General features: G+C 59.4%; 2 protein-coding genes across 8 annotated transcripts in view; both read right to left on the bottom strand.

Moving 5' to 3' along the window:
* MFNG (MFNG O-fucosylpeptide 3-beta-N-acetylglucosaminyltransferase) overlaps positions 1–3,975 on the bottom strand; it is a 19,831-nt gene extending 15,856 nt beyond the window's left edge. For 3 of the 5 annotated variants that reach the window (XM_029205066.1, XM_029205065.1, XM_029205068.1), the window contains exon 1: positions 3,537–3,975. In XM_029205066.1, coding sequence (XP_029060899.1) covers positions 3,537–3,791 — 255 coding nt within the window. In that variant the 5' untranslated portion in view covers positions 3,792–3,975. Of the gene's footprint in view, positions 1–1,768 lie in introns of all 5 variants that reach the window. The other 2 variants (XR_003791077.1, XM_029205069.1) reach the window with 1 other exon arrangement.
* A 2,900-nt stretch (positions 3,976–6,875) lies between these two features.
* The window catches only part of CARD10 (caspase recruitment domain family member 10), a 28,226-nt gene continuing 11,847 nt past the window's right edge, over positions 6,876–23,254 (bottom strand). For 2 of the 3 annotated variants that reach the window (XM_029206252.1, XM_029206251.1), the window contains exons 7-21: positions 23,111–23,236; positions 21,799–21,990; positions 20,491–20,625; positions 20,030–20,145; positions 19,209–19,237; positions 18,652–18,775; positions 13,126–13,285; positions 12,579–12,687; positions 11,659–11,902; positions 11,427–11,496; positions 10,293–10,395; positions 8,970–9,128; positions 8,761–8,876; positions 8,169–8,284; positions 6,876–7,914 (exon numbers count right to left, since the gene is read on the bottom strand). In XM_029206252.1, coding sequence (XP_029062085.1) covers positions 7,677–7,914; positions 8,169–8,284; positions 8,761–8,876; positions 8,970–9,128; positions 10,293–10,395; positions 11,427–11,496; positions 11,659–11,902; positions 12,579–12,687; positions 13,126–13,285; positions 18,652–18,775; positions 19,209–19,237; positions 20,030–20,145; positions 20,491–20,625; positions 21,799–21,990; positions 23,111–23,236 — 2,037 coding nt within the window. In that variant the 3' untranslated portion in view covers positions 6,876–7,676. The remainder of the gene's footprint in view (positions 7,915–8,168; positions 8,285–8,760; positions 8,877–8,969; positions 9,129–10,292; positions 10,396–11,426; positions 11,497–11,658; positions 11,903–12,578; positions 12,688–13,125; positions 13,286–18,651; positions 18,776–19,208; positions 19,238–20,029; positions 20,146–20,490; positions 20,626–21,798; positions 21,991–23,110; positions 23,237–23,254) is intronic. The other variant, XM_029206253.1, reaches the window with a different exon arrangement.

Raw genomic sequence — 23,254 nt, forward strand, 5'->3', positions numbered from 1 at the left:
CACACATCACATAACACACATCACACATCACATCACACACACACATCACTCACACACACACATCACAGTCCCGCTTGGCCCCTCCACATATACAGAACCCTAAACACTTGTTCAGTAGACAGACCCACACACTAGGACACCAAACTACTTAGAGAGACGGTCACGACTTTCACAGCCACGCAAACTCCCTGTGCAAGTGTCGGGGCCCCTACACATCTGCCAGGTAGGAGAGGTGACCCACCAACAGCATTCATACACCTGGTCCCCCATGACCTCACTAAACCTCCAGACAGGTGTTATGATCTGTCCGCTTCGCAGATGGCAAAACGGAAGCTAAGTGATGGAGCAAGGCGGTTCGGTTGGCAGGAGGAGAGCTAGGATTTGAACCTAGCCTGGACCTCTCCCTGCCCTCAACTCCCACTACAGCCAGACTTTTCCCTGGGGGTCTAGCAGGCACCTCAGACTGAGGGCGACAACACCGAGCACCCAAGCACCCCCGGACCTGGGCTCCTCTCACTCTTCCCCATCTTGCTGGAACCCAACACCTTGGGGTCACCGTGCCTCCTCTCTTTCTCTCACACCCACATCCAGTCTGTCAACAAATTCTGTCCACCCAACTTTCAAACTGCCCAGGGTGCACCCTCTCCCTCCAGCCTCCACGGCCAGCCCTCGGTCCAGCCCACCCTCGTCACCTCCTGCCCGTTTTGCTGCAGTCACCTTTTCCCTGCTCTCCCTGCTCTGTCCTGCCTTACCCCAAGTCTGTTTTCAACACAGCCCCCGGGGGAGCCTGTAAAGTAAGTCCGACCTTTCTTGCCCTGCTCCCTGGCAAACTTTTGCCACCAAACAGTCACCCAGATAGCGGAACTCTCTCAAGTCTGGAGCGTGGGCCAAATGGGCCAGGGAATGCCTGTGAATGAAGCGGTGGGGGGAGACGGAAGGGAGCAGGGCCCGGGGGCTGAGCAGGGTGCATGAGGCTGGTGTTTCGGTCCCTGGGAATCCTGAGGTTGGCACAGAGCGGCGGGTAGTTTCCTTGAGCTGAAGGTTGCATTTGATTTGTTCAAGGAGGGACTCTGACAATGGTTAAAACCTCGCGGGAGAACAAAGGGACAGAAAGCCTGCTGGGGTCAGGGGAGGGGTGGCCGGGGGCCATCTGCTGCAGAGGAGGGGAGATGTGGGGCCATTGTTCCTCCCCCATCCCCCACCCGCCCTCCTCGAGGACTGTGGGGAAGAGGAAGACCCCCCCTGAATCACAAAACGTGCCTCCCCCGAGCCCACCCCCTTTGCCTGGGACAAAGGCCCCACACGAGCCCCAGCTCGCTACCACAAAGGCCCACCTGCCACCCGGCTGCCTTAACCAGCTGGGGCGGGTGCCCAGCCCTGGAGTTAACCAGCTCAGGACCGTTGCTGATAGCAGAGCTGAAAGAGGCTCCGAGACCCTCCTGCCCTGTGTGGCTGGGGAAGCTGAGGCTGAACGGTGGAAGGCCTTGGCCAAGGTCACAGGAAGAGATGAGCCAAAGGGTGGAAACGAAGGGGGCCCAGATGCAGTGGCAAGAGTGGGTCTCTCTGTCTCCTCTCCTCTTCCTCTGAGTATCTTTCCTTTTTTCAACCCTGCCTTAAAGGACAAGATTTCTAGACTCTGCCCCTTGTGCTAGGGGCAGGGGTGGGGTGGGGGGTGGGGTGAGAGTGTCCAACTGAGTGAATTCATCTCCTACCTCCGCTTAACCTTGCTCAGTTTCCTCACCTGTAAACTGAGAATGTCAATACCTACCACTCGGGTTATTGTGAAGGTTCCATAGAGCGATGAACCCGATATGCTGTCACTTAGATGCTGAGCAGCCGACAGGCACTCCCTCTGGCTGCCTGGTTAGCATCTGGGATTGAGCTCAGGGCACAGCGGGGGGCTGCTTGCCTCTCCTCTGCCGGCCTGGTCCTGCCAGGCCCAGACACCCAGGCTGGAGGCCCAAGTGACTAGGCAGCTCTGGGATCCCGGGTCTCAGCAGAGAAGGAGGGGCCCCAGCGGGAGATGGCAGCCGGCTCCTACTGGGCTCTGCCCCCTCAGGCCTTCGGGGCAAGCACTTCCTCCTCTCTGGCCTCAGTTTCCTCATCCGGAGCAAGCACACCACCATAGTGATCAAGATGAGACAGGAAAGGGCCTCTGACCACGTGAGGCCATGCTCCCGGGTACACACAGACACAGCACCATAAACAGGAAGGTCTGCGGGGAGGGCCAGGCTTGGCGACTTCCGCAAGTGGAACCAGAATCTGCCCAAGATGAGAAGCTGTGCAGAGCCCCAGGGAAGAGCCTGGGGTGCTGGGGGTACAGCAAGGAAAGGGTTAATCCAGGGTGCTAGGAAATCAGGGCAGGGGTGCCCCCTCCCCAGGGGGCCCTGGCCTCTTCCAGGCACCACCTCCCCGCTCCTTGGTCTCCAGGAGCCCCCAACCCCCTCCGAAGGCTCGTCACTTCCACTGAGCCAAAGTGGGGACAGTGTGTGTGTGTGTGTGTGTGTGTGTGTGTGTGTGTGTGTGTGAGAATCTCCCTCCCCCAGGGATGACTCCCAGCACCCCCGAATCACTGACTTTGCTTGAGGAGGGCACTGGATGTGAGGAGGGCAAGAGCCAGAAGGGACTCGGCGTGTCACAGCCACCGCCCCAGAACGACAGAAGCCACGCAGCCCTGTGGCACACACGCCTCTTGTCACGGCACATCTAACACTGACACTGGCTCCGTGCAGGTGAGCATGCACGCGGGTGTACACACACACACACAATCCCACACGCCAGGCAGACCTCTGCCCTGACCTCTCGCCCACCACTACCTCAGCCGCCACCATCACGGCACACACCCCGCCTCCCTCGCTTGGAAAGTGCCCCGCAGGAAACGGAGCACAGGAGATGAGGTGCCACCGCCCTGGGCACACCCTGGGCCGCAGAGGCGTGGGGGCAGGGCTCTCAGGAGTTCTGAAAGGATGCCCCCCTGCCGCTCTCCCTGAACAGCCCCCCCGCCCCCTCCCCGAGACTGTCCCCTCTTCAGCGGCTCAGTCCCTGTGCTCCACGCTCACAGCCAGGGCAGAAGGACAGCACCCAGGGCCTGAACAGGGGGCGGGCTGGCCTGGGCGCATGTCAGAGTCAGGACCTCTCGGGGGCCTCTGTCGCAGCTGCCCAACACCCCCCATTGCCCCCGATGCCAGGCTGGGCCAGGGTGGGCAGGAACGGAATCTGTGCCAGGACAACCAGGGAATAGAGGGACCACCCCCCAGAAGGGACCCAGGAGCCCGGGGTACGGGCCCAGCCTGGCCCCAAAAGAAACGAAGCAGTGGGCCTGAGAAGCACCTGGCTCTGGGGCCAGCAAGGGACACAGTCAGGGCCGCAGGAGCCCCCGATCCTCCCAGGAAGGAGCGAGAACACAGCCCAGGTGGGGCAGGTGGGTGAGCAGCTTCTCCCTCGAGGCCGCCAGGGACCCCAGCTCGGTAGAAGGTCCTCTGTGAGTCCCTCAGACCAGAGGCCACTCCTGCGGCCCGCAGTCACCCGCTTGTCACCTGTTCCCTGGTCCTGGAGACCCACGTGTCGAGCAGCAGCTCCAGGCGGGAGCGATGGAAGGCCCGGGTTGTCTTGACTGCGATGAAGACATCGTGCAGCTGCAGCTCCGGGGGCCGAGGGCTTGGCGGGCTCAGCCCGGGGGTCTCCGGCACGCCCTGCGGGGATGGGCTTGAGTAGTACCGTAGGGAGAGGAGCCCCATGCACAGAAGAGTGAGGAGGACTCCAGCCAGGCCCCGGAGGAGCCGGCACTGCATTGGCCCTGGGACCCCAGACGGCTCAGCCCCCAAATCCCAACCAGACGGGGAGGGGAGGCTGGTCAGGCGGGAGCCCCGGCAAAGGCAAAGGTCTGCCAGGCATGGGGGGCAGGCCAGGAGGGGAGAGTTGGGAGTCGGTGCTCTGGACCCGGAGGCCGAGCCATGGCAGCCCCGCTGCCGCTGCCGCCAGCCCTCCACCTGCTCCCGGGCCCGCCCTCCCACTGCCGGCTCTGGGGCGCCTGGCCCCGCCCCTGCCTCCAGGGCAGCCCAGGGGCGGGGCCGGCCCAGGGGAGCCCAGAGGTGGCTGAAAAAGTGTCACCGGCGGAAGGGACAGCCCGGCCCTGCCCGCTGCTGCAGGGGGGGTGGGGGCAACAACAACCCCTCCATGCCATGGACATATATACACTACCAAACGTAAGGTAGATAGCTAGTGGGAAGCAGCCGCATAGCACAGGGAGATCAGCTCGGTGCTTTGTGATCGCCTGGAGGGGTGGGATAGGGAGGGTGGGAGGGAGAGAGACGCAAGAGGGAAGAGATATGGGAACATATGCATATGTATAACTGATTCATTTTGTTGTAAAGCAGAAACTAATACACCATTGTAAGGCAATTATACTCCAATAAAGATGTTAAAATAAATAAATAAAAATTTAAAAATTTAAAAATAAAAAAAAGCAACCCCTCCATGCCAGATGGAAGGGAGGGGCCCTCCAGCCTTCCCACTCCCCAGAGACCCCCAGCTAAGCTCACTCAATACCCAGTATCTTCTGGTGTCCAGCCTCCCAGCTTTTGCTCACACTGTCCCTCGCCCTGGATGCTCTTCGCCAGCCCCCACCATCCTCACCCACGTTCCTTCCACCAGGCTTAATTCTATTTGGACTTCAAGGCTCAGCTCAAGGGTTCCCTCCTCCAGGAAGCCTCCCAGCCTCTGGGGCTCCCACAGTAGTTAGCTCAGTTCCTCTGGTCTTCACAACAGCGTTAGAATTATTTCCAGTTCATAGCTGGGCACATAAGGCTGAGAATGATCTAAGATGATCCAGCAGCTCAGCCACAGAGCCAGGTAGAACCCAGGTCGCTGGCCCTCGTCTGGCCCACCAGAGGCCCCTGAGGGTGCCTGTCCTGCTGTGGCCCACTGCAGCCCATCTTGCTCAGCAGTCTTTATTGCTGCCTCTCTCCCAGCCAGGCCAGTGGACAGAGGACCTTCTGCAGCTACCACCTCCGTCTTGTTTTGTACAAGGTCACTCATATCTTGTCCTCCCTCCGCTAGAACCCTGATGGCTCCCATCTCCCTCAGAACAAAAGTCAAAGATCAGACACCAGCCTACAGGCCCTGTGTAAGGGGGGCCCTGTTACCTCCAAACCCATATCCTACCATCTTCCCCTTGCTTCCTCACTCCAGACCCAGTGGGCTTCTGGCCAGTTCAGGGACACACCCACCTCAGGACCTTTGCACATGCTGTTCCTGCCTGGGTCTCTCCCTAGAGATCCATACACCTCACCCTCACCTCTTTCAAGTTTACACAAAAATGTCTTCTATGTGAAGCCTTCCCAGACCACTTTATTTAAATTGGAATCCCTTCTCCCCCGTCCTTCGCAGCAGGCCCCTTTTTCTGCTGTGTTTTCTCCATAGCACTTTTCATCTTCCAACATCCTGTACATTTTATTTATTGTCTGTCTTCCTCATGAGAATATCAGGGCAGGGATTTCTGTTTATTCACTGAATCCCCAGTGCCTAGAACAGTGCCTGGCACATGGTAGGAGCTCAATCAATATTTGTTAATTAAACACAAGAAAGTACCAGATGGCTGGTGAATTGCATTAGCCCCACAAAGGAAGAGGAAAGGAAAAGCAACCCTTTTGAGTCACCCTTCTATGGGCCAGCCCCGTGCCAGGCCCCTTCACAGTCTCTCTTCTCAGAATGGCATCACCAAGGGATGAGCCCGCGCTTCATGCCACACAAACCAGGGTTCAAATCCTGATTGGGGCACTCCCTAGCTGTGTGACTCTGGGCAAGTTACTTCACCTCTCTGAACTTTACTTTCAGTTGTCAGATGGGGACAAAAATAAGACTTGGTGACGATTAAAGAATTGGTGGGCTTCTCCACCCCCATAGAAAGGGCACCTAAGATGGGACCAGCTGCTGGGCTCCTGCATCTTCACCCAGACTCATATGTCCATAGACCAAGCACTAGGCCAGGCACACAGCAAGGAAGTGGGGAGGTTTGTTTACCCAAATGAGCATGACCCAGTCTCCATGGCCAGGGAGCCCAGAGCCACCCACAGAGACCCACCATCCTGCCACAAAGCAGAGCCTGGCATGGCCCAGGAGAATTCCCAAGGGCTGGGAGAATCAGGCAGGCTTTGCGGAGTTGGTGTCTGAGCCTGGCCTCCAATTTAAGCAGCCCCCGACCCCTGGACTTGGACTTCTCAGCCTCATTTCCCACCACTCCCCAGGTGGCCAATCTCAACCCATTTTCTGCCTCTGAGCCTTTGCTCTTGAGGTTCCCTCCACCTAGTACACCCACTCCCCAAAAACCTCCTAGGAGCCTGCCCAAATTCATCACTGCGACTGAGGAGTCACAGGAGGACCAAGAACATATAGGCATGTAAGTCCAATAGGTGCTTCCTGAAGAAAGGAATCCCACAATGCAAGCTCAAGCAGCACCTCCTGCAGCAAGGCCACCTAGATTTCTCCCATTGGAGGTGATCATCCTGTCCAGTGAAGCAGTTTCAGGGACCTGGTAATACACTGAGGGTTTGCCCTTAGTCAGCAGCTGGGCCCCTTAGCCTAAGACCACACCCTGCTGGCTTGGCATCCCCACTCCAGGGGACACTCCTTTGATGATCAGACACGAGCAGAGCTGAGCGCAGGGGTGGCCCATCTGTGGGGCAGGTAAGGTGATGCCAGCACAGATGGCAGGCAGCTCCGGGATGAGTCAAGAGCGAAATCTGACCCTCCCCACTGGAGAGTGGGAACCTGAAAGGTGGTATCAACCTGAGCTCGTGGTGGCAACAAGTGCGGGGGATGGAAAGGGGGCCCCGGGCCAGGGATGCAAGCAAGCAAAATGCCACCAGCTTCTATGACAAACTGTTTAATGCTCCATGATGTGCAGCTTCTAAGTGAAAAAGGCCCGTTAAAAATCTACGAGCTGTACATTCTGGTAACGGGGCAGCCGGCCCCCTCCCCGGCCGTCCCTCCGGGAGGCAGGGCCGGGTACAGGCGCGGTGAGAACATGGTCCTGGGCGTGCTCACCAGGAACACACGCGGGTCAGTGCCCAAGGGTCACGGGGGTGGGGGCATGATATTTACACAGGGGAGAACCACGGACACACGTGTGACAGGAAGACACAAGGGGCACAGGAGACAGTGGACCCGGGAAGCCACAACGCCCCCGTGGAGGTATACACAAGAGATGTGAGCTGGACGGGTGGGCACCACGCATGACGGGCTCAGGGCTCCTGTGAGCAGAAGAGGCTGTGGAGCCCGGAGACCTCGTGTGCCAGGGGGAGGGGCAGACGCGAGCCGGCCCCATGGGAACTTGGGTGTGCAAACCAGTGCACAGGGGTGAGAACGCAGATGCTCCAAGGTGAGCGACAAGGGAGAGGACACAGACGTGTGCATGAGACCCATGAGAGGGGTCCGTGGAGACATGGGGCCAAGGGAAGGCCCAGAGCAGCAAGTACAGGGATGGGAGGGAGCTCTGCCCCGGGGGCTCCTCCGGGTGAGAGAGCCCGGAGCCCAGAGCCAAGGGCCCCACGCCGAGCGTCTCAGGGTCTAGGAAGGCTCAGGATGGGGAGGACCCAGCTCCACTGCACACACCAGGGTCCCCGCCGGGGGCCGTTTCTGAAGTGCGCGAGGAACGCACGGGCATCGGAGGGGACGCCTCAGGCCTCGCTGCTGCTGCCGCTGCCGCCTCTGCCGCTGCCATGCTCCACCCACACGAGGCGGGCCTGCTCCTGCAGGATGCGGCCACGCACCACCTTGGCCAACTCCTCCGAGTGGCCCCACTCGTGGGACGCCACCTGCACCCAGGAGCAGGGCAGCCCCCAGAGCACCTGCTCCGAGCCTCGGCATTGCCGCAGCAGCTCTGAGTCCCGCCAGCCCGGCCGGCCCAGCAGACCCCTGCCGAGAGAGAGGAAGGTGGGCGGTGGTCAGAGTGGGGGATAAAGATAGACAGTGAGACAGAGAGAGAGGGACAGACTAAGATAGGAGAGTCAGAGGGAGAGGATGGACAGCGGGAGACAGAGAGAGAGACAGAAGGCAAGCAAAGAGATGGAGAAGAGGAAGAGATGGAGAGAGAAGGACAGAGACAGAGACACAGGCACCCAAAGAGGGGGAAGCGCTGGGGTCCTTCCCATCCTCCCGGTCCATCTCACCTGACTTCCCGGACATTCTTGTCAGTCACCTCCACGTGGATGACGATGGGGTAGATCTCGTTCTGGACCAGCTCCCGCACGCCCCGAGCACCCAGCTCCAACAGGCAGTGCTTCTTCTCCGGGGGTCAAGGCTACATTTTACTCTCAGGCCAGAGACCCTAAGCTCCCTGCCCCCTGACTGGGCCCCATAACACAGCCCCCTACAGGGTCCTGCTTCTGCATCCAGGGGGACCTTGGCAACAAGGAAAGAACTGGAGGGGAAGGGCCAAGACCCAGGGAAATGAGTCACTTCCCCCCACTGGACCTCAGCCTCCCTATCTGTAGGATGGAGCTGACCCCGGCAGCCCCAGCTCCCAGGGAAGAGGCAAGTTTGAAGGCAAAGACAAACAGGTGAAATGTATCAGCCAAATTCTCCAGGGTGACCCACATGAGGTCGACTGCCCCAGGCCACCCATCTCACAGGTGAGGAAACAGGCCCACGGAAGGAAAGGGACTTGCCCAGGGTCACTCTGCAACTGAGCGGCACAGGCGTGCACTCAGGCTCTGCTCTTGGGCCCAGAGGGCACCCCCCCGCCCCACCCCAAGCACCTACCTTCCCGACAGACTCCTGGATGGCACGGATCCTGCTGCCCAGCCCAGGGGTGGCAGGTCGGGCCTTGGGGGCTCCGGGCGCTGACGATGTGCACTGTTCCTCCCCAGAGAGGCTTTCTGCAGGCAGGGAAAGGTAGGAACGAAGGGCCAGTGGGCCTGGCTGCCCCAGGGTGCCACCCAGCCCTCCCCTCTCCGGGCGTGCAGGCTCACCTGCTGGGCACACTTGAAAGTCCAGCCGGGAACTGGGCAGGTCTAGGAGGTTGCGGATGAGCCTGGGCGCCAGGCACTCAGGCAAGAGCACCACGGGCCGCAGGGCAGAAACCAGCAGGGGCCGTACCAGGCTATAGGGTTTGAGGCTCCGCTCTGGCTCTGGGCAGGGAAGGCAGTGTGAAGAGATGGGGGTGCAGGCAGGGCCCCAGCTCCTCTTTCCTGGGGCAGCCAGTCCCCTTGATACTCTCAAGGCCCCTAACTTTTTTCCCTTCCTAAGCCCTGCTGCTCCTCCTACACACAGCAGAGCGGCCCCCTCCCTCGCTGGGACCTGGGACGCTCGCAGGAGGCTCCACCCCATCCCCTGCCTCACCCTTGTCCCCTACAGGCCATTATCCTCTCAGCAGCTACAGGGACGCTTTAAAACTGAGGTCAGATCCTGTAACTCCCCTGCTTTCAACGTACCAGTGGCTCCCACAACTCTCAGGAAGAAAGCCACATCCTCCACGTGGGTGAGCCAGACCTGCCGGGGCCTGGAGAAGCAGCGAGCCACGTGCCCCCTCACAACAGACTCCATTCCTGCCTCACAGCTCAGCAGCTCTATAGTCACAGGGCCTTTGCATGCCCTGGGGTGGCCCAGTTAACTCTCCTTTCAGAGCCCAGGTCATGCTTTCCCAGGTGCCCAGGTGGGCGGGGACCCCTCCCCCATCCCCCCTCCCCTCTCCCCTCTCTCCTCCTCACTGCCACACACATGACAGAGTTATGCACTTGCTGTACTCAGTGTCCTCCAAACACAGTACACGCAGCCATGCCTCTGAGCCTTCACACAAGCTGTGCCTTCTGCCTGGCACAAACTCCTCTTCATCAGTGAAGGCCCCAGTTCAAACAACCTCCCTTCCAGGAAGTCTTCCCTAACCACCCTCTCCTCCTTGCCCCTCAGAATTGCTATTCCCTCATCTGGGCTCCCCCAGCCCCTCTTCCCTTCTCTGGCCCAAGGCCTCACCCTCCTGCCTCCAGAAACTCCCTCTGGGGTCGTCACAGCACCTGCCACCACACACAGGCAAGAAACACAGCTACGCATGCTTTGCAGGATAAGGAGAGGCCCGTGCTCGTGTGTGCCCTAAACTCACCCAGACCCACAGTCACACCTGGACATAGACAGCTCCCTCAACCCTGGTGGCCCATCTCCCACCAGGCCCCTGGCATGCGCCCTGCCCCCCACCGGAACCCAGGCCCTTCCAGGCCAAAGGGCCCACCAAGGCCGAGGACACCCCGATGTGCACCCCGTGAGCAGTGCAGGCTGCACCTTCACACCTGCGCACGCACCTGAGCAGGGCTCCAGCAGCAGCTGTTCCGGGGAGTCCCCAGCAGGACTCCCCACATGCTTGGGCTTCACCAGCCGCAGCTGGTCCAGGGCTCGCTTCTTCAGCTGGGGAACGGGTAGGGAAAGAGGGGCACCTGAGAGCTCAGCTGCATCCCACCCTCAGGGAGAGAGGGCCCCGCTGCCACTACTGTCCAGGCTCATGGGTCAGCACAAGAGCCCCCTCCCCACCAGGCTTTCCCCTGCCCCCACCCGGCCCAGCACAGCCCCCGAGGCAGGGAAGGGCAACCATCACTAGGGACCAAGGGAAGCAAGACTGTCAGACCCAGTTAGAGCTAGAGGAGCCTTAGGTCTGCCCCCACTTTAGAGACTGAGAAACCGAGGTCCAGAATAAGACATAAGAGACAAACTCTGGGGTCTCTTCCAATGAATTAGCAATGTGACCTTGGGTAGATAGATTACAGAAACCAATATGGACAGCACTAATTATACCAATAGCTGACAGGTGTTGAAAGCCTACAACGTGACAGACACTAACTAGATCCCACGTGCACGAACCCAAGAGGCAGGCAGCATAATCCCCCCATTTTACAGATGAGGAAACAGAGCCTCAAGGGAGGGTCCCGTGGTTGTCCAAGATCACAGGCTGAGAAGGAGCAGAGCAGGGATGCAAATCTGGGTGGCCCGGCTCCAGAGCCCAGGCTCTCCACCTTCTCTCTAGCACCGTGGGCTCTTGAGACCGCTTTAACCTCTCTGAGCCTCACTCAGCCCAGGCGCACGGTGGGGGCCATCACCCAGCCCAGCCCTGGTCCAGGGATTAGAGAAGGGGTGTGACTGTTGTTCCGTTAAGTGCTCACCACGTGCCACACATGCTCCCGGGCAGCGGGCACACTACCTCACCTCCCCCTCTCAACTACCCAGACGGGAGCCCTGTTGTTCTCTTTGCTGGACACATCGGAGAGGATCAACCAGTCTGGGTGGAGAAGAAACCAAGGAGCTCACCAAGAAGATGAGCCACCAAGCGTGGGTGGGGTCTCCTCCCCCAGCTCCCGGATAATGGAGCCTGTCCTCTCCCTTTTGGGGCCCCCCTCAGTACCCCTTCCCCAGGCCCTCGCCCTGCCCCCCCCAGCCCTGCTTACATTACTGCGGGGCCCCCGGTGTCGGCTGGAGGGCAGGCATTTCTCCTGAACTTCTAGGAGCTGCTGGGCTCTGTGTAAGGGGGTCGTGTCACGCGTTTGTAGGGAGAAGGGGAGCCCCTCACCTTCTCTCCTCCAGTCCCCCATTCCTGTCCCAGAGGATGGCGAGGAACTGAAGGAGGGAGAAAGAGTCCCCCATCCCAGTCCCAGCTCCCAGGGCTGCTGGAAGTGTCACCTCTGATAATTGGGCACAGTGCCCCGGTCCAGGTCCCGCAGCGTGAGGGGGTCAACCCGCGTGCAGAACCACTCCTGCCGCCGCTTGTACGCCGGGTCCACCAGCCGCAGGATCTCCTGGGCTTTCACGCACAGGGCATGGGGGTCGGTCTGCTCAGGCAGGGTGAGGTTGGCTCGAATGTAGAAGGGCTCGGCCCCCGGCCTCTTCACCCAGGCGTCTAGGGCCTCATGGAAGGACTGGCACGCTGGGCGTGGACAGGCAGGGGGCAGCAAGGAGGACAAGGAGAGGGGAAAGTCAGGCATCAGCCTCAGAGAGGCCACAGATGTGGCCCTCTCGAGGCCTGAGCGGCCAGGACCCCACCTTCCCCTTCTTTTTTTTTTTTTTTTTTAATATTTATTCATTTATTCGGCTGCGCCAGGTCTTAGTTGCAGCATGCGGGATCTTTAGTTGTGGCACGCGGATCCAGCTCCCCGAGCAGCAATCGAACCCAGGCCCGCTGCACTGGGAGCGAGGAGTCCCAGCCACTGGCCCACCAGGGAAGTCCCCACCTTCCCCTTCTTAAAGTGAGAGTCCAAGGCTCAGAGAGGGTGGGGCCCTTTGGGCCTTGGGGCCCAAAGCCACCAAGCCCACTCGGGACAGAACCAGGACCCGAACCCAGGTCTCTGGACTCCTATCCAGTGCTCCTTTCACTGTAAGCTGTTTACTGAGGAGAAGACAGAGGAAGGGCACAAGGACAACCGGCAAGAAGGCAGGGGCGTGGGAGGGAAGGGAACTGCCAGGGGTCAGGAGGCGGAGCATCCCCCTCTCAGGCCTTGGCTGTCCCACCCACACTATGGACCAGATGAGCCTTCTCTTGGGCCCTCAGTTCTGACCTTCTAGGACTCCCGAGTCCTCAGTCCCTCCCCCCAGGCCAGATTTACCCTTGAAGTCCATCAGAGGGAGTGTGGATGTCTGGTTCCAGGGCAAGTTTCTCTGCTGGGCCTCGCCTTCCAGGACTGCCCGCTCCAAGCCAGTAGCCTCTGCCCTTGGCTGGGAGAAAACCCAGGCAGGGAGGGAATTGAGTTTCCCAGGGCTTCCGGAGACAGCCCTGGGGCTGGAGGACATCGGGTGTGGGGGTGACCATGTCTCAAAATTCAGCTGCCCCCACCGCACAGGGTGGTGCCCAGTCAGACACTGCTCTTGGCAACTGCCCTCCTCACCCAGCCGGTCTCAGTCTGGTCTTTCCCACGTGTAAGGGTGGGGATGTGTCCAGGTTCAGTCAATCTGCCCCACCTCCCAGCCCCTGCCCAATCAGATTTCATTTGATGCTGGCTGAGGCGGGGCAACCAGCCGCTAGTCACTGAGCCCGCCTCAGCTTCGGCCAATCCGTAGAAACTCCGCCCAGTGACCTAGATCCACCAATCAGAGGGTGTCCATCCCCAACTAAAGCACTGACTCCGCCCCCAGCTCAGAGGGGCGGGGCCTCACCTCTCTTGGTTCCACCCTGGCCGATCCTGGCCCAGAGAGCACCCTCCGAACGACAGCCCCAGACCAGCTGTCCCCGAGGAATGACAGGCCATCTAGGCCCTTGTCCTGGGGCTCAGGTCCCCCCGGGGGGCTCCAGCCAGACACTCGGATGGCCAGAGACCTGAGAAGAGAGAAAGGAGATGGGAATTAGCGTTCAGTATTTTGATTCAGTTCAACATTCTTGGAGAACCATAGTGATTCCCCAAGGATGCCATGACTCCCACCCCGGGCCACTGCACCTGCAGGGAATGCCCACCCCCTTCTTCTCTGCCTGGCAAATTCTGCTCATCCTTCAAAGCTCAGGTCAAAAGCGACCTCTCCCTCCCCAACCCCTGCACATGGTGAGGCGGAGCTTCCTGCTGAAGCCCCGCGTTTTTGTATTTTCCCATTTGTTGCCTCGCTCAGAAAGAACGCCCTGAGAATAAGCCTGCTGTCATGTTCAGCTTCAGATCCCTACCACCAAACACAGTGTCTGGCACATAGCAGATCACTAATATAAGCTTGTTATGCTCATAGTCTAGGGCGGGAGGTCACCTTTAGATCACAACAGATCAGAGATGGTTACTGCTGGCAGTGGCAGCACACAGGGGAGGGACTTCCCAGAGGAAGCAGCAGCTGGGCTACATACATCACGGTGAAAACTAGAAGCACTTCGGGACCCAACAGAGAGCACACGGCTCCAGGCTGAAGGGCTGGCATGGGCAAAGGTGTGGAGGACAGGATACAGGATACAGTGTGGAAGAACTTAATAACAACAATAATAATAGTAGCAGGAAACCCTGGGTGCTTCCCACGTGCCAGACACCGTGCTAAGCTCCTTGCCCTAATTAACTCCCAGAAAAGGCAAGCTGGAGCCAGCCTATGGAGGGCTCGGAATGAAGGCACCTGGCCTTCCTCTCATGGGCAGTGAGTCACCAAACCCCCATCATGGCAGGGCTCTGCCTGTCCCCGGATGAGAAGTGGTGAGGCCCTGTGGCCAGACTAAGTGACAACTGACCACAAGTCTCCCCATGGGCCCCCACAGTTCTGGGGAAGAAGAGAGACCAGGGTCCATGGGTGTGCCCCAGCTGGAGAGGGGGCCCAGGAAGAACCCAAGCTTTCACTCGCCTCCCCACCCACCGTGGCAGCTGCAGCCACAGGGCCACACTGCCCCCTGCTGCCAGCCCGGGGTGGGCAAGGCTGCAAAGACCTTAACGCAATCAGCACCCATGCAGGGGGGGAACCCTGGCCCTGGGGAGTCCGACTTGGCTCCTGCCCCCTCAGTCCAAACAGAGAGCCAGGCCCCAGGGGCTGGGGCTAGACATGGGTGCTAGAGGCATCAGGGCTGATTTGACAGGCTCCTTCAGCCCCAGGACTGTCCTGGCCACATCAGTGTGGCACAGAAAGGCCTCAGCAGAGACAGGAGGCCTGAGGCCAGGCCTGGCTATGCTGCACAATGGCCCGATGGCTGAAGCCACACAGTCCAGCTCCAACCCCAGCATTCGCTGTGGCCTAGCCTTGGACAAGTGAGCTGGCCACTTGATTCTGTCCCTGCATCCCTAAAGCAAGAACGATGATGGCACCCGTCTCCCACTGTGGGTGTGAGGGTCAAATATAGAGATAATGCAGGTAGAGGTGGAAACCAGAGGGCTGCAGGGCCTTCCAACTAAATGGGTTGTGAAATTCACTGGGTCATGACCAGCACTGTTTTTTAATGGAATGGAATAGAAAACAGAAGCCTGCCTCCCTTCAAGTAAATCCAACTATCTTCCTGTAACCCTTTTGTTTCAGGCACATGTACTGGGTTTCTCACGTGGAGGGCTGTGGTCAGAAGAGTTTGAGAAAAGTGGCATGGAGGGCACCAGCAGGAACTCCGGGGCCAGGCGGCCAGGTTGCTTGCGTCGTTCTCAGCAGTCCCACCTGCATCTACCTACCTCATTGTACAACTCAATGAGTTAAAACATGGGACATGGGACTTCCCCGGTGGCGCAGTGGTTAAGAATCCGCCCGCCAGTGCAGGGGACACAGGTTCGATGCTTGGTCTGGGAAGATCCCACATGCCGCGGAACAACTAAGCCCGCGCACCACAACTACTGAGCCTGTGCTCTAGAGCCCGTGAGCCACAACGACTGAGACCGTGTGCCTAGAGCCCGTGTTCCACAACAAGAGAAGCCACCACAATGAGAAGCCCGCACGCCGCCACAAAGAGTAGCCCCCACTCGTCACAACTAGAGAAAGCCCGTGCACGGCAACAAAGACCCAACGCAGCCCATCAATCAATCAATCAATAAAATAAAATTACTTAAAAAAAAAAAAAATGGGACGTTGTTGGAACAGTGCCCAGTGAATCTAAGTGCTCAATAATAGATACTCACTGTCATCAGGTGTGAGTCAGGACCAGTCACCTCCCTGTGGCCCCATTTCCCCACCCATTTCAAACCCACAGACAACTGACCATCACAGCTTCCCCAGTCGAGGGCCCAGCGGGCAGCCCGCATCCAGGCCCTCCAGGACCGACCTGCTCACCACCCACCCCTGCCTAAGCACGCCCCCTCCCCTCCCTGTAATTCCAGGATCAGGGCAATTTCTCAGCCACCCCAGGTTTTCAGGCTTTTCTTGCCAATTCCTGCTGCTCTGAGACCCAGCTCAGGCACTGAGACCCAGCTCAGGCATCTCCTCCTTCAGGACGCCCTTGCCCACCTCCCCAAGGGACCAAGTGACTTCTCTGAGCCTCCACAGCCCCAGGCTACTACCTGGCGGTTCATTGGGGGCAGGGTCCAGGCCAGGTCCCTCAGCCCCAGGCCTCAGCAGACAAGTGGGTTCGGAAGAGAAAGGAATGCGTAGGGGGCAGGGGCTGCCTGCTCCAGCCTCTCAGGACTTCTGGGTCTCGGGCAGCACACTCTGATTGACCCCAACCTTGCCTGTGGGGGGTGGAAAGGATGGGGTCCCAGGACACTTCCCCAGTGTCAGGTCAGGAGTTGGGTCACAGGGGAATGGGGCCAAGTCCTTCACTCTGCCAGCCCTGAGCAGTGATGGGCTAAGTGGCCTGGATGAGTGTTGCCCCACCCCAGGGCACTGTGGGAAGATCCCTAGGCAGGCCAGGGACCTTTGAAGTTGACACTTAAGCATGTCACACAGATTGCCTCACTGAATCCTCCCGACAACCCTCAGGAGCCACCTGTTATTCCCCCCACATTAGAGAAGAGGGAAACTGAGGCCCTGGGGAAGTTATAACTTGACAAGGGTTACACACGTGGTGAGTGGTGGAGTCAGGTGATGACCTATCCAAACCCTCCCTGTGCAAGGTCGGCCAGTGCTGGAGACCCAATGTCTACGTGACAAGCTCGGACAGGGGTGGCCCTGCCCGGGAGACAGCACCCCAATACTCTCCCAGTGCCCTCCCCATTCAGCACCTCACTTTCACTCTTTTTCTGCCTGTCCATCCATGTCCCCCATCCTGCCCTGCCCCAAGGCCCTGGGAGCCAAGAGGGGCAGGTGAGAGCAGAGGGCTGAAATGCCCAGAGCACAGTGGGCACTTAACACGGGTGCGAGGTTAAAGTAGCTTCGACGGGAGGAAGGGACAACAGAATCCCCAGCTCCACCACCAAGTGGCCATGGGACACATTCCCGACTCTGAGTCTCATTTTCCTCATCTGTATAATGGGGCTTGCAGGGCTACCCTGAGGGTTAAGCCACAACAACACCAATAATAATAGCTAAGAGCTAGCTTCCCGCTCACCGCGAGCCAGGCATTGTACTAAGCACTCTAGTAGGAGGACCGGAACCCCCAACAATGACCCCAGGGGACAGGCACTATTGTGAACCCATTTTACAGAGCAGGAAACTGAGGCACTGAGAAATTAAATGACTTGCCCAAGGCCCCACAGTAGCGAGTGACAGAGCCTGGTCTTCAGCTGGCTCCCAAGTCTGTTCTTCCCCCTGTGCTCTGAGCTGTAACCCTGCCTCCAGCCCAGGACACATGCAAACAGCACTCGCCAGCCCGTTAGGGCACTCGAGTCCCTGACCTCCCATCGCTCCACCCCCTTCTCTCCCGGTCCACCTCAGTCTTCGTTCTTCCCCCATCTCCCTCCTCCCCAGGAACTTCGTGGGCAGCAGAGGTGGCCCCACGTGATCATGGGGCCCAGGTGGGGGCTGGGCCAGAACCTCCAGCTCCCTCTGCTGCATCCCAGCGCCCCCTGGACAGCAGCCAGGACCCCTGCTGCAGGCCTGAGCAGAGGAAGGGAGGAAGGGCCGAGGCAGGCAGGAAGGGAGGTGCCTCCGCCCCTTCCCCCAGAAGCACGTCCTGCACAGTGAGAAACAATGTCGCACCGGGCCCTGTGCCGGAGGGTGAGAGTGGGGGCAGGGACCTGGCCAAGCCGCTTCCAGGAGGCAGGAGGCCCCTGGCTCTGCTGTGCCCTGATTTCTTGTGTGACCTGCACTCTGTGATCAGCATCCCCCGCATTCCAGCTCTGACACCAGCGCTTCCTATGCCCCCTCCAAACCCCAAATCTGATCAGGTCACTCTGCACCTTGGCCCTGGCACGTCCCAGCTGTGTGACCTCAGGCAAGTCAGTTAACCTCTCTGAGCCTCGGTTTCCTCTTCTACAAAACAGGGGTAATCATAATAATGCCTGCCTCCCAGGACAGAGGGAATGCTGTAAGGCAGCCAGCAGCCGGCCCTGCATTTAGTAATAGCTAAGCTCCCCCAGCCACCACCAGGTCTCCCAGGGTGCACAAGCCAAAATCCACACTTCCCCATCCTGACTCACAAAGCCTGCCCTAGCCTTTCGCCTTTCCCCTCCCCCACCCTCACACTCCAGTCACCACCAAACTCCAGGTCCATCCCTGAACAGATTCTGTTCTCTCTTCTTCCAGGTCACCCAGCGGCACCCCCATGCCTGCTCCTGAGTTCAAAGGCCACATTCTCAGACCGGCCTCCTCCATCTCCTGCCCTCCTGAGATCACGGACAGTCTTGAGCAGGGAGACCACGCATCCACCGAAACGGACAGAGCACATGGCCTGCAGCATGCTCTGGGCCGAGGCGATTCATGACTTCAGTTGTGGGCCTGGGGCCAGCCCAGCTGCAGGGGCCCCACCCCACCCTCAGCGTGAACTTTGCTGGGAGGTTCAGTCCTGCTGGGAACCCCAAGCCGGGAGGACAGGCAAGCAGCACGAGTAACAGCTACCATCTACCCACCACCCGCCTGGCAAAGTGGGGGGCTTTGCTGCCACGAGTCCTAAACCTCCGAACACCACCTGTGGAAGACATCACTGTGGCCCTTTAGCCAGTGAGCAAGCTGAGGCCCAGGGAGGTGAAGTGACCAGCCCAAGTCTCCCAGACGATAAGCGGTGGTGACGGCATATGAATCCCACGTGTGACTCTGTCTAAAGACCTCAATGGTGTGACAGCCGTGAGGCGAAGGCTTCGCCCCTGCTCGCCCCTCTCTGGGAACCCGAACCAGCCCCCCAGCTCCACCCCCACCCACCCCCCCGGGCAGCTGCAGTACCTGTTGAGGAGATCCAGGCCACAGCCTCTGGCCAGAAGGCCCTCCGGCTTTCCCAAAGGCCACACGCTGTCGGAGGACGAGGACGAGGAGAGGCCAGGGGACCAGGGCTTAAGCGTCACACTCCCTGGAGAGGAGGAGGTTTAGGGGTGCCAGACTGAGCAATGGGCTAGGGCCCGGGCTTGAGCCCCTCAAGCCCTGGGATGGCCCATGGCCCAGAGGCCTGGGGATTTGGCAGGTTTGAGGCCCCTGGAACACGTTGGACTCACGGGGCTCAGGGCTGGGCCCGGGCTGGCCAGGGTGACCCTTCAGTTTCCCAGAAGAGCGTGGAGGACAGGCTGGAATTGAGGAGCCCCATAGAGCACAGCCGGGACCAGGAGAGAGGACCAGGGTGGGCTCGGGGTGAGAGGTGGGAAGCAACTCCCCCAGGGCCTCCCAAGCAGAGCCTCCCTGCCCGGCCAGAGGATAGCAAAGCCTCAGGGAGGGGGATGCAGGCCAAGGGCAGAGCAGGCAGCATAGCCCCCAGATGAGCCCTCCCCACGGAGTCCCCGGGCCTTTACCTGTGATGTCCGACATGCTGCTAAAGGACCTGCGCAGAGAGAGGGCGAGAGGGGCCCGCACTGAGCACGGCGCTCCGGTGCCTCCCAAATGTCCTGCAACCCCCAAGCGCGTGCAGGCTAGACCCCGGGAGGGGCCTTGGGCACAGTGCACTCGTGCCACCCAGTCCCCTAAACACACAGAAGAAGTTAACACCCTGACCTCTGTCCGGCTCTTCCACCTAGAATGCCCTAGCCTGTCCTTTAATGCCACCCCCTCCCAGAAGGCTGCCCTGACTTCTCACGCCTCATCTCAGCCTCGCTTTCTACCTTCGTCATTCGTGACTCTGGGCTCTGCCTCCCTCCAACACTAGACCATGATCTCCCCATCACACACCTGTCGTGGCAAGTTCATCCATCGGACCAAGCCCATGACGGGGGACACATGCCAGGAGGCGTCTCCTGCCCTTGGTCTTGCCATCAGTGATACGGTTCAGTTTTTCTGGCCCCCATTTTCTGCTGCTGCTTGAATCTGGGGCCTGACTTTCTTGCTTGAGGTCCCTGACCCCTGGGAACTTCCGCCATGTCTCCTAGCCCTGAACCACCCAGGCTTCCCCCTGGATTAAGGATCTTTGAGGCTTGACCTCCAGTGACTTTCATGTCAAGGTGCTCAGCAGGGACTGAGCCCACTCTGCCCTTTGACCTTGTCTTAACCCCTGACCTCATTCATGCCCATGACTCCTGCAACCTGGGTTTCCAGAGCTCCAGCCATTTAAGGGCAGTAAAGGGAGGTGACAGCCTGGACCTGACTCTGGCATCAGGGATCCTGGGAGGAAGCTGTTTACCTCTTAGGGGGTGCGGGATCCTCCTCCCGCTGCCGGCGGAGGATGGAGCCGGCGCTGGGGGGGAAGGGCAGGATGGAGAGCCGGTTGATTTCCTTCTCGCTGTCCGTGGCCTCCTCCTGCAAAGCCACAGCAGGGCCTGATCACCCCCACGGGACCTGCCCACAACTCATCATACCTAGTTTGTGCCCATTTCACAGATGGGAACTAGGGCCCAGAGCCGAGGGGTAGGCTCTGCAAGGTTATGGGCATGTGAGTGGCTCCCCAGGTCTCCCGGCAGCCAGGCCCAGGCCCAGCACTGAGCTGGCTCTGCGTGCGCTTAAACAAGGCACTTGGCCTTCGTGGGCCTCGATTTCCTCTCGTGTGAAACCGAACTGTCAGCAAACTGGAGAGTACTCTACGTGTCAGTAATTCTACGATGGCCATCCATACCCGCCATGTCCGGGCTAGGGCAGGTGTCTTACCGAGGTGTGGGGCTCAGATCCCCCTGTGACAGCCGCCTCCCCAGCTGTTTCAGGGCCTCCCAGCGGGGAGGGGAACTCGCTCAGGCTCCAGGTGCTGCTGAGGTTGGAGCACAGGGAATGGGAAGAGGCACAGGCCTGGGAGAGGAAGGGGGTGGGGAGAGGTCAGCAGCCCTGGGCCAGGGCCAGCCCCTGCCATTTTCTCAACACCTGCTGGGAACAGGGATGTGGTGGGGAAGGAGGGCTGGATCTCTGCCCTTGTGGAGCTCACACCCTAGTGGAGGAGATAAGCTATAAACAAGCAGATAGATGAAGGAAGTAAGGCTCAGCGGCCAGGAGGGCCAGGCAGGAAGGTAGCCAGGGTGGGGAAGGGACTCAAAGGCCCCACCCAGCCGGGGGCATAAGAGCGCTTTCCAGAGAAAGTGTGGTTGGAACTGAGAACTCAAGGATAAGGAGGTGTGAAAGTTGGGGCGGATGGTCTAGGCAGATGGAACAGTATGTGCAAAGGCTCTGAGGCAGCACTGTGACACATTCCAGGAATTAAAAGGCTGAGACCGAGAGAACCAGGCTCAGGGGCGGAGGGGCACCCTGTAGGGCCTCTAGGGCACGGTAAGGGGTTTTGCCTTTACCTAAAAGCCACTGAGGATTTTTAAAAGTCAGAAATCACAGATTCACACTTCCTTTGTTCTATTTCTTCAAGCATTAAACTCAACTGATCATCTTTAAGCAAACCCAAGATAGGAAAAGGCAGAGTTCCAGGCAGAGATCTGAGAGCCAGTGTCTGGTTTATAAGGCATCTGGGGGCTCAGCTCCACTGTTGGCTGGCTGTGTGATCTCGGGCAAGCCTCTGACCCTCTCTGGGCCCTGTGCAATGAGGGAACTGGACTAGCTGGTCTCTGAGGGACTTCTAGGGCCCACATTTTGCATTCTAAGATGCTCACAGGCCCTCAGGCAGCCGGGCTTCTCCAAGTATATGCTAAGCCAGGCTTCAAACTATTCTTTGTGCCCCAGGTGCAACTCCAGAAGCTCAGAGACTCCCATGCTCCTGTCTTGTTCCCTGATACACCAACCCACAACTACCCGAGCGACATTTTGTTCACCCTGGCCAACAGGGCCCTCCAAGACTGCCATGTTCTTGACCTTGGGTGAGGGCTCCAGCCAAGACCCATGTATTTCCTCCCAGAACCTGCATCTTCCCAGGCCCAGCTGAGGACTCCCAATGGGTCCCCCCTGTCCCCACCCCCGGCTGAGTTCTCCCACCAGGTCCCACCCTGGCCAAGAGCTCCAGCTTGGGTTCCTGACCCTGCTCACCTTGAGGTAGGGGCCACCCTGGACCCGCTGCAGCTGCGCCTCCAGCAGGACCTTGGCACCCTCCAGGCTGGTGAGCGCAGTCAGCAGCTCATCCCGCTCGGCCTCCAGGCCCCGGACCTGCTTCCGGTACTGGTCCTTCTCGATGAGGCTCTGTGAGTACTGCAGCTGGATCCGGTCTCGGCTCTGGATGGCCTGGTGAGAGAGGGCAGGGAGGGTGTTGGGCCAGCAGCTGAAGGAGCCACATCGGCTCAGCTGTCCTGGCCTCTGACCTCTCAGATGCGGGGGTGGCAACAGGAACAGCAGCTAACATTTCTTAAGGACTTCCTGGGTGCCAGGCCCTCTGTGTTAAGTATCAGCTCATTTAATCTTCACAGTAACTCTCTGACTTAGAGACTCTCACTCTTCTCATTTTACAGACGTGGACACCAAGCCAGCAGGGACAGAGCTGCAGAGTCCAGGCTCGTACCGTTTCCCCGAAACAACTTAGAACTCTTCTGTGGGACCCACTGGGTGCAGGGGTCTTTATTCCCAGCCTTCAGGGTTCAAATCCAGCCCAGTGCCCCCGAAGTGCCTTTCCCCACAGTGAAGACCAGGGTCCCTGAGAGCTGGGCCCATGGCCAGGACCTGCTACCCATTGTCTCAGAGGGAGCTGGGGCCAGAGGCCCACAGGCTGGGAGCAGGCAGGTGAAGCGCACATTCCTGAGCCCACCCCAGACCACACGAATCAGAATGTCTGGGGACGAAGCCTAAAATCTGAGCTTTCACCAGGCCCTCCAGGGGATTCTGAGGCCCATTCTCACGTGTACACTTCACCTCCTCTAGTGGGATTCAAACGTGGTCCAAGGACAAAACCTCCTGCCCTTCCCGCTGCATGGGGAGCCTCACGCAAGGAGGGCTGCGGGCCCGGAGGAACTGGCCCGAGGTCCTCAGCCTACCCTATGGCCTCAGGAGATGAGGGCTATGGTACCCAGGGCCTGGGAGCCAGAACTTTTGAGGATTTCTTCACCAGCAAATATCTGTAAGTACCTCCCACTGTGTAGGCCTTGCCCTTGAGGCAGGGAGAACAAGGGATTCAGATGCAAAGGCCGCCAGGACCAACTTTGTACCTGTCACAAGAGCCCAGTGAGGCAGGTGTGTTGAGGGGATGGGCTGGCACATCTCAGGCCCCCTGACTGTTTCTCCTGGCCTACTTGTCCCCTCCTAAACTGATAAGGGTACTGCTCATCTCTGTCTACAATTCCAGTCCTGTCTGCCTCTCGTCATCTTCCCCTGGACGAAAACCAGGGCCGGGCACACCGCAGGCCGGGCTCACCTGGTCCCGCTCCTTCTCGATCTCCTCCAGCTGGGCCAGGACGGTGGCCATGCGGTGCTTATACAGGTCACAGTCTTTCTGCAGTGTACGGTACTTCAGCCGCAGGTCCTCCATCTCCTGCAGGTACTGTGGGCAGGCGGAGCG

The sequence above is a fragment of the Monodon monoceros genome, unplaced genomic scaffold, assembly GCF_005190385.1.
Source record: "Monodon monoceros isolate NGI ecotype Baffin Bay Population unplaced genomic scaffold, NGI_Narwhal_1 Super_Scaffold_6, whole genome shotgun sequence".
NCBI classification, from domain to species: domain Eukaryota; kingdom Metazoa; phylum Chordata; class Mammalia; order Artiodactyla; family Monodontidae; genus Monodon; species Monodon monoceros.